This window comes from Lycorma delicatula, chromosome 5 (genome assembly GCF_047948215.1).
Source record: "Lycorma delicatula isolate Av1 chromosome 5, ASM4794821v1, whole genome shotgun sequence".
Taxonomy (NCBI): domain Eukaryota; kingdom Metazoa; phylum Arthropoda; class Insecta; order Hemiptera; family Fulgoridae; genus Lycorma; species Lycorma delicatula.
The window spans coordinates 81,433,314-81,452,149 of record NC_134459.1 but is presented as its reverse complement, the minus strand read 5'-3'; the positions used below and the strand labels follow the sequence as shown (position 1 = coordinate 81,452,149).

The 18,836-nt window shown below is 29.6% G+C and overlaps 1 protein-coding gene across 2 annotated transcripts in view; it reads right to left on the bottom strand.

The window, feature by feature from the left end:
- LOC142325128 (endoribonuclease Arlr-like) overlaps positions 1 to 13,601 on the bottom strand; it is a 68,380-nt gene extending 54,779 nt beyond the window's left edge. Inside the window, exons 1-4 of one of the 2 annotated variants that reach the window (XM_075366492.1) lie at positions 13,149 to 13,601; positions 6,168 to 6,321; positions 5,851 to 6,047; positions 1,867 to 2,099 (exon numbers count right to left, since the gene is read on the bottom strand). In XM_075366492.1, coding sequence (XP_075222607.1) covers positions 1,867 to 2,099; positions 5,851 to 6,047; positions 6,168 to 6,321; positions 13,149 to 13,206 — 642 coding nt within the window. In that variant the 5' untranslated portion in view covers positions 13,207 to 13,601. The remainder of the gene's footprint in view (positions 1 to 1,866; positions 2,100 to 5,850; positions 6,048 to 6,167; positions 6,322 to 13,148) is intronic. The other variant, XM_075366493.1, reaches the window with a different exon arrangement.
- Between the last annotated feature and the right edge of the window lie 5,235 nt (positions 13,602 to 18,836).

Sequence of the window (18,836 nt, the reverse complement as noted above, 5' to 3'; positions counted from 1 at the left end):
TATTCAGAATCCAAAATAAATAAATGAGTTTAAAAGTGCACCAAAGGAGAGAACTTTCTGTTGTTCTCTAGAGCTAATATTCCCAATTGTACTGATTGAAAAATTATGTTTAACAGATAACAAAAATTCTAATTAATATTTACATGAGCATAACTTTTACATGAATACTTTTCTAACTGCAAATGTTTGCTCTTCTTTATTTATTTATTAACTCTTGTTTTTTCATTAAATTATCTTATCTGAAAATAATCTGTTTCTTTTAATTTGTATATTCTGCGGCATCATCAATTCAAACCTGTCAGCTGTTTTGGTACATCAATATGCTGATGAATCAAAGATGATTAAACAGCCAATTAAAAAAACAACACTTCTTTTTAATAAGGCTTCGAATTTTACATAAATATGTAAAAATATTTTTCCTATATTCTATTAATTATAAACTTTAATCTTAAACAAGGGAAATAATAGCATAGAATGCTTTATTCAATCATTTAAAGAGATCACAATCATTATTATAAAGAAAACAAAAAATGAACTTATTAACACCACTAAAGTATATTTTTATATACGAGGTGTGATCAAAAAATACGGTGAATAATTTTTTATTAAAAAAAGTAATAAGGTTACATAGAATTCGATTTAATCTCCTTCAAAGTACTGTCCTTGGCTAGCAATGCACTTATCTCAACGTTGACTCCATGACTGGAGGCATTTCTGGAAGGCCTCTTTCGGAAGGGCCTTCAGCTGCTCAGTCATAGCCCTCTCAATGTCAGCAATGGTGTCAAAACGTTTTCCTTTAAGCACAGTTTTAATTTTTGGGAAGAGCCAAAAGTCGCATGGTGCTAAATCCGGTAAGTATGGCGGATGTGGACAGACAGGAACACTTTTTTCGGCCAAAAACTCGCGAATGAGAAGCGAGGTGTGACACGAGTGTTGTCGTGGTGAAGAAGGAAGCCATTGGTCTATTTTTCTGGTCGCTTTCTTCGTACGTCGTTTCGCTTTGAACGGATCCGTACGAGATATTAAGGTCTTCCGATAGCTCTCAAATAGTCATTCGCCTGTTTGAACGAACAATTGTTTCCACTTTTTGCACATTTTCAACTGTTTTTGAGGTTACTGGATGTCCCGCACGCTGCTCGTCTTCAACAGACTCATTTCCGTTTTTAAATCAGTCATACCACTTGTACACAGTCTTCAAAGTTACCACATTATCGCCGTACACCGATTCTAACATTTCGTGAGCTTCTTTGGCACTCTTTTACAACTTAAAACAAAACTTAATGTTAATGCGTTGTTAAAAATCCATGTTGCGCGACAGACACTATAAACACAACCTCAGTCTAGCGGCTCTGGCAGCTGACTGGCAAGCTTGAACGTGTTACAACTTGTCCCTGCCTGTCTCAGTTGATCTCGCTATTGGACAAATTACAGCATATGGATGTAGCGTCGGCAGTTGCCGCTATAAAAATTCATTCACCGTATTTTTTGATCACACTTCGTATATGTCTGTAAAATGGGTTGCAATAAAATTTGATTCAGTGAAATAATTAAATTATTTAGATAAATGAATTTGAATAACTGAGGATAAAGAATTAACTATTTGGAATAGCTGTCAGGAGATTAAGATAAAAGAAATAATCAAACAGGATTTCATTGAGAAAATTCTTAAATGTTTACCATATTATTGAGAATTGAGTAATTTGAACACATTCATTACAGTGTGAGTCATAAGGTACACACCCATAAAAAAAAAATGACTGCATATGAGTGACAAAAACTGTTTAAGTAGAAATATATGATAAAGATTATGATAAAATCTGAAGTAAAATATTTGAGTGATACACTTCTGAACAATTAATAACTTACTTTTCCAAAATCAGTTTCTCCCATCCAGCCGAGATAATTCAAATCATTTTTTGCTTCTTGGTCATTAAAATATATCCAACTATGGAATCCAGATACTTGATTGGCTTTTAATTCACCCAAAAATATGTGTTCAAATGCAGAAGAACTTTTTTTGCGATGGCCTCTTGAATATAGTGTAAACCATGTGTTCTTCAAAAATTCTTTAAATTCAGCTCTATCTCCAGTAAATAATCCTGTAACAGAATTATTAAAACAGAAAATTAAACCTGAAATAATCCAAATCAACTATAATAGATTAATAAAACAAGTGAGACAACTTTCTCATGATTATAGTTCTAGTTTTTCATCAATACAATAACCTTACAACCTGATGTAATCACAGTATTTAAAGAAATGCCTCTGGAAATAGTGCTTTGAAAATAAAATGATGAGAGAACTTAGGGCAAGCTAAAAACGTTTTGCAGTGTACTTAGAAATGCTTATATTTATTTCATAGCTTTTGCAAGCATGAGAAACAAAGATTAGGTTATATTATGTTTGTTTAAATATTAAAATAAAATATATCAAATATTTTATTTAACTGATACTATAATTCATAATTTATTTTTGATAATAAATTGCATTCTAAGAACAGTTACATAAGAGAAATAATTAAATTATTCATAACAGCCTATGGGAAGCGAAACTGACATGTTTCTCAAAGTAACTAACTTAAATAAAAAGCAAGAAAATGAAATAGAAATCTTGGTCAGACATGGTATTTTTCGTACACTATAAAATTCTATTTCTGTATTCCCACATACAAGCTTCAAAAATCTTCTGCAGTGAATTAATGAATTAATTCATCAATAAAAAATTTTTAAATGTTATCCATTCTATAATAACATTACTACTGAAAATAATGTATATAGTACTGCTTACAACAATAAATTTAAGTCTGAATAGACTAATATTTTAATCCAACATTTTTGTAGTTGTTCATTCCTATTAGTCCATACCAACTAAAATTAGTTGTTTTTTAGAACCCACAGGGCTAATCTAGTGGTAAACTTGTCATCGCAATTCACCTGTTTACCAGCTGGTTTTCAAAGTTGGAAGTTCTCAGGTTCAAATCCTTCCAAAAGTTGGTTGCTTTTATATGGATTTGAATACCAAACAGTGGATACCAGTGTACTTTGGTGGTTGAGGTTCAATTCACACACCACAGGAATGATCAGCCTGAGTCTATACAAGACTCATTTACTTGTCATATATACTATCATCTCATTGGCCCGGGGGGGGGGGGGGGTTTGCTTATTTTTCACTATTTTGAACAGATTGCAATGTACACATTAGGAATAAATAATATTTTTATTTTAACAGTCTACTTTTTTTTAAATTTTAGATCAGTCTGATTTCCAATGCAAAGAAACAATAATTAGCTATTATAAAAAACAGAAATACCAGTTACAAATTTCATAATCAATTAATTAAAATTTTCAAACATAATTTCGTAGTTTCTAAAGAAAATTCAGAATAATAGGGAAAAAATATTAAAAATAATAGAAAATTCTCCAATATAGAAATTAACATGCAATATAAAAAATGAAATATGTGTGTAATAAAAATTTTGGAAACTAAAAAACATTTTAAAATGATGCTGCAGTTAATTAAAAGATTAAAATTGCGTTTGAAAATTTTCAGATGCTTTCAGAAAGATTAACAAAAACATTTTTGGTTTTCTTTTAGATGAATGATGACCAAATGCAAACAGTAGAAACAAAGTTATCTAAATTCACAAGTGTAGACACTTCCATATGTAGAGAACTACTTAGACTTCTCAGTTTTAAAGTTTGATTAATAATTACAATTAATCAAAAATTAACAACAAAGTAATATTATTATAAAAATATTCTTTGCGAACTTTTTAAAGCATATTATAAGAATCCATGAAAGAAACAGATCCAGTCTGGGTGCTCAACAGAAAGATTTCAAAATTTATACTGTAAGTGTTAAGTAATTAGAATATTCCTAACACCTTTGTGGAACATTTTAAATTAATATTATTTTCTACACAAACTATCAGGAATACAGAACTCTAGACAACTCCAATATTAACTCTAGACAATCACCAATATTATTAATGAACATAAAAAATTAATAAACATAACAAATCTAAAAACTTACAAGTTTTCTAGAATATTTAATTTGATAAACAAGTGATTGCTGAAAAACAGCTAATTATTTTTTTTAATATTTTCTACATCTTTATTGATTTTAAATGAATTATTTTATTACCATAGCATACTTTCCTGATAAATGAACACTGAATGCTCTATTTTTATATCCTCCTTACATGGATTGAGATGATAATCTCTATCATAATGAAAATTGTGATAACAGATCCAGTTTCTCTATAGAGATAACAGATCTGTTTCTCTGATTGAATCTGAATCTGTTGGGAGTAATCAATGAATCTAACAAACAATTCAAGGAGAAAGGAGAGGATAATCTTGGACACAAACTAATCATCAGTCAGTAATAACAAAAGATTAAAGAATGAATGGTAAATCTTTCCCATAAAAAAAGGATGGTGCATGGGTTTGTTTGTTGTATGTGCGCACATTTTTATTTTAGCTGCTGCGCCGGGCAGTTGCAAGCAGTGCACGAACAATTTGTTCATTCAAATAACTCATTCATTCAAACAATTTATACTTCTCAAGTGATTTATACTTCTTGATACAAATGATTTATCTAAAATTATATTTGTGTTTTAAGGATAAAAAAGGAAAACATTGGGGTTAGAGCTGTGTTAAAAAATCACAACTCAAGAAACAGCTAAAAATGTTCAGGGTTTTGAAGCTTTTCATAGTAAAAGTTTTTGCTGTTGTTAGTAAACTAAATTCATGAATGTTATTTAGTTACAATTGGCAAAATCATTTAACAAGATCATGTGTAATCAAACAATAAACCAAGTAACATTTTCATGGTATCTTTTTCCTAGTATTTATAAAAATTAGATTAAAAACTGTATTTAAAAGAAATATATATATTTTTTTCAAATAATAAAGAAAATAATAAATAAAAGAATTCTGATACCCAGACTAAAATGTCCTAGACTATTATATAGATCAACGTGTAATCTTAAAAAAAATTTAAGTAGCTCTCAAGCAAATGGAAAAATACATATTTCTAATATGGCTAAACACATTTTTTTTTTAAACACATTTGGTGGACATTTCATATTAATCCACATAATTTGATAAAAATTAAATGTATTTAAATAAGGATTTTAATGAATACCTACAAGCTTTTTTTAAAAAAAGAATTTACATGGAAATAAAATTCTTAAGAACTGTCATCAGTCTGATAATGATAAAATATTTAATACTTTGTGTGAATAGTTCAAACCTTCAATTACCTATTTTAATTTATTTTTTTATTTTATCAATGTGATGTAAATTGCTTTTGATAAACCAAAGCCAATAACATATTTATTAGTAATTTTTGAAGAGAAAAGTTGACAATACATCCAGAATTTAATTGATTAATTAGGATTATGGATAGGAGGTTTGGGCTTCATCCAGTAGTTGCCTCATCCACTATTTGGTTTTATTATGAAACCACTGAATAGGAAAGAGTAATTTCCACAGTCCCATAGATATACAAAACTGCTACCCACTAAGTTCCAATTAGAACTAGTGTTTTACCCTGTAAAACCCTGTAACCCTGTTGGCTACCAAAAGTACACGTGGCACCACAATGGAAGATGGTCAATCCATGGAGGCTGTTCTCTAAGGGTTATTTTACAATCTTGTCACATCCAGATGACACATTATTTATAGAAATATTACTGGAATTAATATAACATATAAACACAAACATTCTTGAATTTCTTTGATAGGATTTAAAAAAATAATTTTTTCTATAAGAAAAAAGAAAGTTAAAATGATCTGAAGTTATAATTAACATTTTTTTTTTTAAATATGTACATTCCATAATTACCCCTGTCTTTTAAAAATTTTAATGTATAAGTCATAACATCTGTATTCAACACAGCATCCAAAAATTTATCTTCTTCTTCAACTTCTGAAGCAGTTACGGCTTCAGCATGTTTAACATCTGGATCAAAGTTATCAAACATAGCCCTCAAAAGAGCAATAGTTGTATATTTAAGTACAGTTTCATCTATATTTAATAATCTGAAACAAATATAATAAAATTAATAATAACATAGTATACATTTTTTGTATTATTAGATTCATAAAATTAATAAATAATAATTTTAAACTGTAGCCTAACAAAAAAAGTTGTTAACTCACGGCTTTTCTGCTTTGTCAGTAGATGATCCAGAATTTGTTCTTCCTTGTTTATTTACTTGAACCTTAGGTGAAATTCCACTGTTATCTTTTTGCAATACTTCTTCAGTAAATTTTTTCATATCATCTTTTGATATAATTGTTGTACTTTCAGATGCTGAAACATATATTACACAATTATTAAACTAAAAAAAAAATTTATAGTATATCTAAATAAAACAAAAAGAAATGGCAAAGGGAAATTATATACATTTAAATTAAAATGATTAATGACCTATGTCTTTTTTTTAAATATTATAATTCACCAAATGAATACTAAAGATAACAATAATTCAAAACTCCACCAACAGGCATTCATAAATAAGAAAAAAATTTATTTACAAATAGAAATTTGAATGATCAAGAGCTATCATGATAAGGATAAGTGTTGTAATCTTTAAACTGAAAACAATAATAATTAATAATTTTTTTTTTTAACTAAGCACTGGCAAAGAAAGTTATAAAGAAAGCAGTAAAAGCTTTGTTGTAATGTAACAATTACATTTATCAACTATTGTACATTAATCATCAACAATGCAACTACCAAGTTGCATTCTTGTAGAGTTCAAAACTCATGAAATCATGCAGCTGCACTGAAAGACAAAGAGCAAGTCCATACATAGTTATAACCAACATAATATGTACAAAAATAACAAATCACTACATTTTTGACAATTTGATATAACATGTTTTCACCATAAAACTAGTAAAAAAAGAAAAATTCCTGTTTTTGTTATTACAATGGGAAAGTTTAATTGCTTGAAATCTTAAATTACTCAGACCCATTACAAAATCTTATATTAGGAACTCATTCAAAATCAAATCAATTTCTTTCTTAGATTGTATTATTTGGCATACCAAATGATTTCTTTTGATTATAATAAAATAACTAGTAATAATAAAAAAACTCCCCTTTTAAAATTCAGGGACAAGCATACCATTTAAAAGGTAGTTTATTGCCTGAAACAATAAGGGTGAATTTTTACAATTTACTTTTTAGGAGATGAAGAATTTTAGACATATAAAAGATGTTCAATTTTTCAATCAATCGTCCAGATAAAGAGGATTCAGATTTATTCTGTTGTTCATAGTGCCCAGGTTATTTTGATTGTATCTGTTAATGAATGTGCATCTCTACCTGTCTAGCAGTATTTCATAAATATAACAGTTTAGATAGTTAATAATTAATTTGGCCTTTCATCCAGAGGTCCTGGGTTCGAATCCCAGTCAAGAACGGCATTTCACACACTACAAATCACTCAGCTCATCCTCTGAAGTAATACCTAATAGTGGACCCAGAGGTTAAAAAAAAATTTAACATATTTATAAAATGCATTTTTAAGTGAATGAACAGACCATAAATTTACCTTCTGATAGAAAGAATATGAACAACTTCTATAAACAACAGAATTATCCCTTAAAAACATCTAACGACAGAAACAGGACACACTTACAAAAAAGTAAATAAACTATGTAAATTTTGAATATAATAATCAATATACTTCAAATATACCAAACCATATAATAAAAAGTGTTGCCAATAATTTCAAGATAAATCCCATTAACACATTAGCATCACTGATGAAAAAGCCAATTAACAGCTCCCTAAAGATCTTCTGGAAAGCCCACTGCCACATTAATATTAATATTAAGTAATTTTTAATAATTTCTTTCTAGAAATATTTAAAATCAATTTCACCATGTTTACTAATATATATGTTAAAACAGTATTTGTAATTTGTTTAAATATTGTATCTGACGCTAACTTTATTTCAATTTTATTTTTTAACCTTATGAGATCCAATTTAAATAATATAAAATTTATTACCTTTTTGTGCAGTTCAGTTTTTTAATAAAGGTTGCCTTTTAATATTAGTTTTAGAATAAATAACTTTTCAACTTAACAATAGTAAATTAATGTAATAAATAAATAACTTTTTATTATGTAGTACAATAATAATAAGTAATAATAATTAATATTGACTCATTTTTAAAATTATAATAACACTGATGTTTTTAATTTTCTTGAGGTCAAATTAACTAAAAGGTGAAGTTTTGTACTATTATTTATACCCTTAGAGATGTACAATAAACTTACAGTACCGGAACAAAAATTTGGAAAAAATATTTTCATAACAAAAGTAAAAAACACAATTTCCTTTCCAGATTAATATTAGTAAGAATTTTTTGCTTTACTTTTAACTATACAGAGTGGCTTTTAAGTCTCTTTCCATACAAATAAACAAACATGAATTGTTTGTCATTTATTTATTTAATATTTTTATACATAAAACTTACTTTAAATTACATTTGTGTATGTTCCTCCATTGCCAAGAACCAGTTTTATCAGTCCCCAAGTTCATTTAGAGATTCTCTTCTATGTTGAAGGATCAAATCAGCAAAAAGTCTTTGACAGCTGTTTTAAGATCATTAACATACCTTAATTACAAATGGTAGATTTAAAAAGAGAGTTGTCACAGGTTGTTAAGCAGATTTCTAGGCAGCCACTGAATTTTAGAGCCCCTACCAAACCACTCCCTTTTAAAATGTTTACTTAAAAAGTCTGTTAATGACTGAGTAAAATAATCTGAATAACCTCTATCTTGGTGTAAAATGGAAGTTAATTCCATACCAATCAATCAAAGCAAGGAATAAAATAATTTTCAAGTATTTTTTAAGATATGAAAAGCTGTTAAAATTTCATAAAAAAACGTATTGTCTTAGATACATTTCAGATATCACTGCCCACATCATAACAAGAAGTAGATGATCTGTGATTTCTTCATAAAATTGGGATTTTCTTTACACCAAAAATGCACTTTCTGAGATCTTCTACTCAGATAAATGGTGCACTTGCCAGTTAGGAAAATTGGTTTTCATGATTGAACATTGGAAAAAATCTCTTTAAAAAAATTTACATCAAGTTTTCCTTAAAGCCAACTCCTGATCAGAAACTCATTAACATGGGGCAAGCTTAATTTTCAGAAGTGTTGAATGGAAAATATTTAGCTGTAAGGACCTCCTCATGGTTGATTTAAGAGGAGATTGTAAAGAGGATTCCTCAACATTACACTGATAAACATAATTTTTGTTTCCTATCATGCGATACATGATTTTAATCTGTTTTTTGATGCTGAAAACGAACATGAACTCGGATCTTTTTATCACCAACCATTTTTGAAAAATTTTTAAATTTTAATTAAAGGATTTTTTCATTTTTCAGCTTATAAGTAGTGTTGGGATAGGTCCCAAGTATTTAGTAAATGAATGTATAAAAACACTGAAGGAGACACTGAATTATTATGTATTAAAACTGAGTTTTATTATTAGCATTCCACATATTAAGTAACAAATGTATAAATGTATATAATTCATTAAGAGCTTATAACTTGTATTGAACTGAATAGTTTAACAGTTAAATGTTGACTGATTTTCATATTGCATACTGTTCCAAAACAATGGCCCTTAGCAATGATAAACATATGTGTACTGCCGAGAAGTATAAATTGCTTTAGAAACGCAACACGTAGCATTTTAAGCTCCTATATTGTATTTTGTTAACTCACTTTTTATTGTTTAACTTTGTTAACATAATTTGTAAACTATAAATAAACAATACTAGACATAGAATTAAATCATCATAGTCACGTATTATGACAACATATGTAATACTGAAGAGTGAGCTTTCTGAACAAGATTAAGCATGTCTGTGCAGGTCAAAACATGTAACTCAAAACACAACTGTGTTGTTTGTATTAAGCATTGGATTAAGGAATGAATTAATTTGTTCAGTCTTATTGCTGTCTTAAATTTGTTAGTAGTCCAGTACTGAAGAAGACAAAAATGATTTTGATTTTGAATTATCTTCCAATAAGCCACATCTTACACCAAAAGGTGAACTAAATGACTTGGATAGGGATTTAAATTTATGAAAAATCAAGCTTAACTGTTAGGATCAAGACTGCAAAATTGGAATTTACTTTAAAAAAATACAAAAATTTTGGGCTTTCGAAGCCGACAAAAAGAACTTTCTCACTTCTTTACTGATGAAAATAATTTGATTTATTACACAAATACTGATGAGCTTATGTTGAACTTAGGATAAGTTCATAAACCTGAGGGCTGGCACCTTTTCATACATTCATCCATGTACAGTTTAAAAGTGGTCCTACTACACAATGCTAACAAATATCCTTCGACACCAATCGCTTATGGTATTAATTTGAAAGAGACATACAATGTGATGAAAGGCATTTTTGAAAAAATAAATTATAAAAATAATAGCTGGAACATATGTGGTGATTTTGAAAGTTATAGCTATTTTGTTAGGCAAGAAGTTAGACTATACTAAGTACATGTGTTTTCTTTGCGAATGGGAAAGCTGAGCTATAGATAAACATTATGTTACCAAAGAGTGGAAGAAATGAGACAACTTAACTTCAAATGGGAAAAATATTATTCGTGAGCCATTAGTTGAACCCAAAATAATATTTTTGCCCTCTCTCCACATCAAGCTAGGACTAATGAAAAATTCTCTAAAATCAATGAAGAAGGATACTCCGGGAATTTTGTACATCAGGCAGAAACTTCCACACGTAAGTGAAGGAAAAATTAAAGAAGAAATATTTATTGGTCCTCAAATAAGAGAGTTGGTCAAAGATGATGTATTTAACTCTATGTTAAATAATGTAGAAAGTGCAGCTTGGGCTTCATTTAAAGATGTTTGCAAAACTTTTCTCAGCAAACAAAAATCCAACAATTATCATGATATTGTTAATCAGTTTCTTACTTCATACAGAGCTATGGGATGTAATGTCTTTGAAAATACATTTCCTACACTCGCATCTGGAGTTTTTCCCGGTCAACCTTGGAGACGTAAGTGACGAACACGGTGAACATTTCTACAAAGATATTTCAGTGATGGAAAGCCGTTGTAAAGGGAAATGGAATACTAACATGCTAGCTGATTACTGTTGAACATTAATTCAGATTGTGCCTGAGGCTACTTATAAAAGAAAAACATCAGCGAATGTTAAAACATCATTCTAATATTGGTATAACAATGCAAAATTTTTAATTTCACAGATTTTAACAATATTTTCCCTTTTGAAGCGTAATTTATTTAAAACTACAAGAGACAGAAAAACTGTATTTACAGATCTGTAATTTACGTAAAAAAGCAATTCAAGAAATGGTATCACACTTCAAGAAACATTAAACTTTTTTGGCTATCAGTGTTATCAGAGTTATTCAATGGAAGGACTTCCAGATCATTTCAAATTGAATACTGGCCTGTTGGAAAAATATTTTTTCCCACATTTGGAGTTTTACTACTGATAGAGTTCCTTAAAAAGAAGTTGAACCAACCTCTTTATCTTAGGTTGTCAATCTGAATTTATACACTCAGGCACCCAAACATTAGCAGTAAGTCTTCCTTCAATTGATTATTTGCTTATAACATTTTTGTTATTTTAACTTAACAACTCAAAATCAGAATTCTCACTGAACATATGAAAATAACTTGTAACAAACTTGGGACTTTGTTGAGTAAATTAAAGCAGCTGATTAACCTTTATAATTGCCTAATAACATACAGTGTTACCAAGTGGTATGTTATAACATGGAAACGGACACTGTGACTATTCTGTAAAATGTGTTCCACAGTATATTCATTTTTATTGCGACATTTTAATATAACCTATATAGAATCAATAATTCATATATATTTCAACTAAATTATGATTGCCACTTTGGTTCACTCATGTTTATTATTTATCATTTTCTGACAGTTAGGACATACAGAATAAAATTATTTGTGTTTATGTTCTATTCTTAGCTATTTTTTTTTTTTTTAGATGTAGCTAAGATTTGTTGATTTTTTTTTTTAATTGAACTCTACTGCTTTTTTTTGTAATTTATACTTTAATTAATCATATGTCATGTAAATGTAAAAAATGTTTCTATGTTTTTGATATGTTTGATTTTATATGATGTAAAAATAAGTGTAAGTGCTCAACCAGAAAGGTTGGAATGAATTAGAAAATAGGTGTTAAATCAGACAAAAAAAAAAGAAAGTATTGTAAACCAATATCAGTAGAAATTTTAAAAAAAATCGATAGTAATTAATAAGCACACCAGACAGTTACTTTGAACTCATTAAATAAAAAATATCATGTTGATGTAATATGAACAAAAATTGATTGATCAACATCACATTGAAGTTAAAAAAAACAATAATAAAGCAAGATGACTTATTCAATCTATAACAAATGGAAATGTGTTAAGATCTTTTTTAAGTTATTTTTCAGATGCTTTGTTGACGTTGCTGGTTATACTGTTGTCAATGGAGCCCACCATGAATCAAGAAACTCCTTTACTATGGGATCAAATAACAATGTGTGTGATTTGAATAGCCTGGTGTTAATTCATTTAGAAAGTTGTTTTTAGTATGAAATTTACAAACACAATGGATATGATAAAATTAGTCTAATAAACAAACACAATTTTAGATAAATACTTATAAATGAGATACTACTAAATAAATAATACAGATTAATAACATAATTATCACAAAGGAAAGTCAATGAAACATGGGATCACACAAGTCATCTGACCCTTATTGAATAAGGGATTTTGCTTCTTCATTGGAGTGATTTGTGCCTATATCAAACTTCCCTTAAATACACCTTTTTTAAAAAATAAAAATAAAAACACAAATGATAATGTTTATATAACATATTCTTTACTATTAATGAGTACCAAATATACTAACAGTTGCCTAATTACTAAGATAATTATAATATTAATTATATTATTGTACTAAATTATATGTAATAGAATAAACTATAATATAAATTATATTGTATGATATTAATAATTAATTATTATCATATAAGTAATCACAATTACAATTCATCTGTAAACTTATTAAAAATATATACTTACATATAAAAACAATATTGAAAAACAATACTGGCACAATCACTAAGTACGACCAGAACATCGTAAACAGCTGTTGGAATAAAGCAAATTGATTAGGAAGGAATTAGATGTGATACATATACTATCTTTGGATATGTTTATCATGTATTCATTAGTGTAAATGTTTATATTGTTTCACAGGTTAATAAATCAGCCAGAATAAAGTGACAGTTAATAAAATAAAAATAGCGTTTTTATTTTCACAACAATGTAAGTCGCACTGTAACAGCAAAAAATTAGTTACTTCGTACGAAGAACCCTACAAACTTAATTTTAACCTACCGTAACGAATTATTTACTTGACGTTTCTGCAACGAACTTAGTTCTACACACGAATAGACAGATATTAGCACGATTAAACAGCGTTTACAGAGAGCAACTATACTGCCGTTGAACTATTTCATTTTTGTTCTGAAAGCTTTATAACTCTACTTTATACCGTTGAACTATATTTTTGGTACATATTAATTAAGAAGAATGGAATTAAAATTCAGGACCAATTATAGATTATGACCAGTAAAAATATTATAATTATTTCTAACAATGACAAAATAGACAGGGTTCCCACAATATGAATTGCGTGAAAAAAATAGATTGGATTGGGGGAGTTCCCTGGCCGTGAGAGGACTTGAATTTTTTAGTTTTTGATGAACTCTTTTGCTTTCTTCGATATGTGAATGGTGCAAGGTCCTGTTGCAAAATGAGTTCTGGGTTCTTCTACATAAGTGGTACTATTTTTCATTGCTGGACTATTTTTCATTAATGTACTGGTTCAATTTTAACATCCCATCCACAGGCATTAGTGCTCCTGGCCCTTCATGTGTAAAACATCCCCAAAACATCTTTTTGGCTGGGTGTTTGGAGCTTGTTTTATTGCAGGTGTGCTGGCATAGTAGACTTATGAGCATCTGCTGACTTATGAATGTAGGCTACTCTCTCCCTTGGACAAAAAATGAGTCTCGTCTGAAAAAATAGCTTTTTTCCACATCTTAATTACTGTGCGGGGGTTGTCCCCGGCTCCTGCGCGGATTGGAATGAGGTTACATTCTCCTTGTTAGGTGACGTAAACTGGTCCACTTATTTGGGTGCAGGTCTGAATTTCTATGTTGCGTAAAACACAATTTTCATTGCTATGAGTGTAGCACTGATTTAACTTTCTGAGGCATTCACAGTCAAAAATGGTGTTGTCAAATCTGTACTAGGAACGGGGTTTGCGCATCTGCGATTTCGGTTAGTTAGTTAGATTTCGGTTAGAGCAAATCATGTTAGGTTGGATGTGAAGATGTCCATTTGAGGCCTATGTGAAGGCAAAATTTGATATGTATTTACTGATGCAAATGTCTCCCGAGGCATTTACATCAGTGGTATCCCGACCGAGGCATTTACATCAGTGGTATCCCGACCGAGGCCTGGCTGATGACTGTGAGATGTAATCAGAGGGTCTGAAGGTGGATGCTTCCCCCTACATGGTTGGAAGTCCATTCTTTATGTCCCGTTGCCCATTGAAATCTTTTTGGCTTCATAACCTGTGTAAGTAAGTAACTGCTTTTTTTTAGGTTTACAAGCAATCCTTCCCCCTGCCAACAATCTTCTACAAACTGTCATATCAGAAACATTAGTCCAACTGGGTCTCAAGTCCCTATTAAGGTCAACAGCTGACAATCATGGATTAATTTTCCTTTTTCTTATTTGTAAAAAATCCTGTAAGATATGGTTTTCTTTTTCCATCCACATTTTACTTTTCTCTTTGGAGAGATGGAACCTGTTTTCCTAAACACTTTCACGATTTCATTTACTGTACCTAACCCTGCACTACACTCACTGACAATCTGTCTTTGAGTCATTTGGTGTGTTGGAAAAGAAGAACAATTTTTTACTGCTTTCATGGGGGTTATATCCATTATATTAACTAGAAACGAATAACAAACTTATAACAGTAACTCCCAAGGTTACCAAAAACTAATTGACAATGAATTATAAAAGTACAAAAACCACTAATTCTGTTTGTATATGAACTAACAACACAACCTGAAACACCAAACAGCAAGCAGTCTGCCACACAATGAGAATTCCCTATAACAGAACAAAAATTCCCTTTGTTCGGATTAATTTGTTCGCTACTGTACATGTTTGGTACCCATAAATGTAAATCGTGCTTTCATACTCATTTTACTTTCCCATCTAGATAGAGCTATAGTTCTAGAAGGGAAATTATTGTATTGGTCCAATTTGGGCAAATGCGGTTTTTACTGGACCTTGATGTTTTGACATCTAAGGGACCCAAAAAATCAGATGGGAATTTTCCAGATGTTAATGTTAATATGCATGTGTGTGCTTGATGTTGACCTCTAAATTACCTTATACCTACTGGATTGATTTTGACCAAACTTGGTCAGATTACTTCTATATATGGGGCATTGATACCATTAAATTTTCAATTTAAAAGGTAGAGAGAGTGAGGCTGTAGAGCAAGGTTGCCCTCAGTATCTTGTGATTTCACCTAATTAAGGTCATATTTTTCTTAGGCACATTTCTTAACAATTAAAAAATAATATCTGCAAAATAAATTGCCAAATCGCACCTCCACTGCAAAAAATGCTCTAAATTAGAGGCTAATGGGTAGGCACACTGCGTCAATAGTACCCACTGTCATCACAATGAGCGCTAGAGTCGTAGTCCGCCATATTGGAATTCCCTTTTTCCCTGTGAAAAATTCCCTTTTCCCTCGTCCTCTTGGACCAAGAAAATTGAAATTCCACAAAGTTGCCAACCAATTTTTTACACTTTAAATATTAATTATTTATTTTATTTTGTTAATATTTCAAAGGTTGGTTAAACTTGTTGTACAGCTGTTGTAGTCATCTGCTGTTTTGACGTCACAGATGAGTAGTAGAATTAAATAAATGAATAAATAATATTCAAAGTGTAAAAAAGTAACTTGGTCTGGCTGGGTCTGGAACTTGATCCCTTGGTTGACTCAGTGCCTGGTGTGTTAAGCCTCGTGGGGCTTACCAGTATGCCGACCATAGAACCAAAATTTGTTCAACGTAAGTTGAGAAATTACATTAGTTTAGTTAGTGCTGACCGTTGCCACTAGTACTGCCACACCCACGTGAATTAAAAATGTTAGGCGCGCACGCTTCAGTTAGAATCATTGAATTAAATAAACAAAAAAATATTATATTTAAATAAAATGATAAATATTTTTAATTAAGTTGTGTGTATATGTAAGTGTAAGCCCCATGTATCAGAAAAACTCACAGGTTTTTGTGAAATGTAGGTTTTTTGTGAAAATCCCACAGTTCCACTAAGTCCAACACTGTGTTGTTTTTTTAAACAATTAAAAAAAATCTCCCCATTAATCCGTTTAAAATTTAATTAAATATTTTCCATTTTAGAAGCAATATTAATTTTTTTATGGATTTTTAAATAATACGGATAAAAAAAAGGGCTGAATTTTCTGCAATCAATTCAATATACAAGTATATGTATATATATAAAATTTTGCTCACTTCATTTTGATTAATACCTTCTGAACTGAAATTTTTTGTATTTAGTATCTTCATGTATTTATCTCAATATTATTTCATTTGTTTATGTTTTAAATAATTAATATAGACTTTAATCAAACAATTTTTTATTTTATAACCGATTGTGTATTTTGTGATGCTGCTCTGATCAAGGTTTCACCACAGCTTCCCTTGATCTACCCAGGTGAATGCTAGGCAAATTCTTTTTTATTTATGAAATTGTCCATTTACTCATTCCTGACATGATCTATGTGATGTATTATTTATTATGTACCAATCAGAATAATATTTTGTTTTATTTTATTTATATATTTATTACCAGGACAAACCCATCTGACATGGAGAAACAGTTGCAACTATTAGTGTAACAATTTAAAATGCCTTGCTATAGTTTAAACTATCTGGATATTTCTTCAGATAAATACTTCACTCTCATCACCGACAAAATGGGCTGACCTTGCTCTGTTAGGTGACCAACAGGAGGAATCATAGCTTATTACATTTTCATGGTTCTCAATGAAAACATTTCAAAAATTTATTAAAAATGAACACCTGTAATTGATCTTGGCCAAATTATCTTTAGCCACAAAGCTAGATAGATATTTAATACTGATAAAAATTTACAATCAGAAAATCATTGTAGCTTTCAAGTTAAAAAGGTTGTGCTCACTGAACTATGTTTTTCTAGTTTAAGAGAATGTATGCAGATCACTCTATTAAAAACAATCTATTTCTCATTAATACTGTTACATAATATGATCTAATATTACAGAGTTATAAATGTTTTATTTAACTGCTAATAAAAAATATATTCTCAAGATGACATTTAAAATGGTTTTCCTCTCTCTCTCACTCACTCACTCTCTCTCAACTCTTAATACAATTACATTTTCTAAATGTAAAATAGTTTGGACAGTATAATTTCTATAATTTATAACTAAAGACTGGATTAATTTTGGAAACAAAAAAGACTCCTTAGATCAGCATCATTTTAAATGCCCAGCTTCAAAAGTTTTCAACAATTTATCCTAAGGTTTGAGAGATACATAATAAAACATTTTAAAATAAGGTTGAAAATAATGTAATTCGAAAAAATTGGACAATTATATAATTAATTAACAATATTAAAAATTATTTTGCTTCTAATTTTTTCAATAACAAAAATAAGTGTAAGAACAATTGCACAATCAGTCTGAACATTTAACTTGTAAAAAAATACTATCTAGGATGTTTACAAGTGAATAGAGTTGTGCTGGAGGTGTACTGATGACCTTTTCAATTTCAGAAAGAAATTGTACTTAGGGAGGGTACTCTAGCCCTAAGATTAATCTTAAAAGACTGTCTATAGAAGAATAGTTGAGAGTTCTGAGTTTCAAATTCTAGTAAAGGCAATTACTTTTATATGGATTTGAGTACTAGATTGTGGATACCAGTGTTCATCATTGGTAGTTGGGTTTCAATTAACCACACATTTCAGGAATGGTTGAACTGAGACTGTACAAGACTACACTTTATTTACACTCATATACATCATCCTCACTCCTCCTCTGAAGTAATACCTTACGATAGTTCCGGAGGCTAAACAAAAAAAGAGAGAGGCTATAGAAGAATATATCACCTAAGATATTTGCACTGGAGAAGGCATTTGATATTACAGAATAAAGTAGAATGTTTAAATCTTTAAAGAAAATTAATCTGAAATGTATAGATAGGAGAAATATAAAGTAGTAAAACCTAAACAAGTTGTAATTTAGAAGGCTGTGAGATAAGAATGTAATTTATACCCACTGCTTTTCAGCTTGCATATAGGAAAAATACAAAATGTTATATTTTACTAAAATAAAATTGTTACAAGAAATTCGGAATGACATTCCTTGCTAGGGGAAAAATTCAGCTTGGAAGAAAATAAGAGTAAAGTAAATTATCAAATTTGACAGAAAGGAGGACTGTAAGAAATTAAATATTGAGATATTTAATAGAGATTATGAATTTTTTACCTAAGTTGTAAAATTAAAAAGGATGGGCAATATATAAGAACGTAAGCAAATCAGTCAATTGTGCTTTTGACTGGCAAAAACTTCATGTCTGTGTCACGTTCTAAAAAAAGTCAGTATCATCAAAT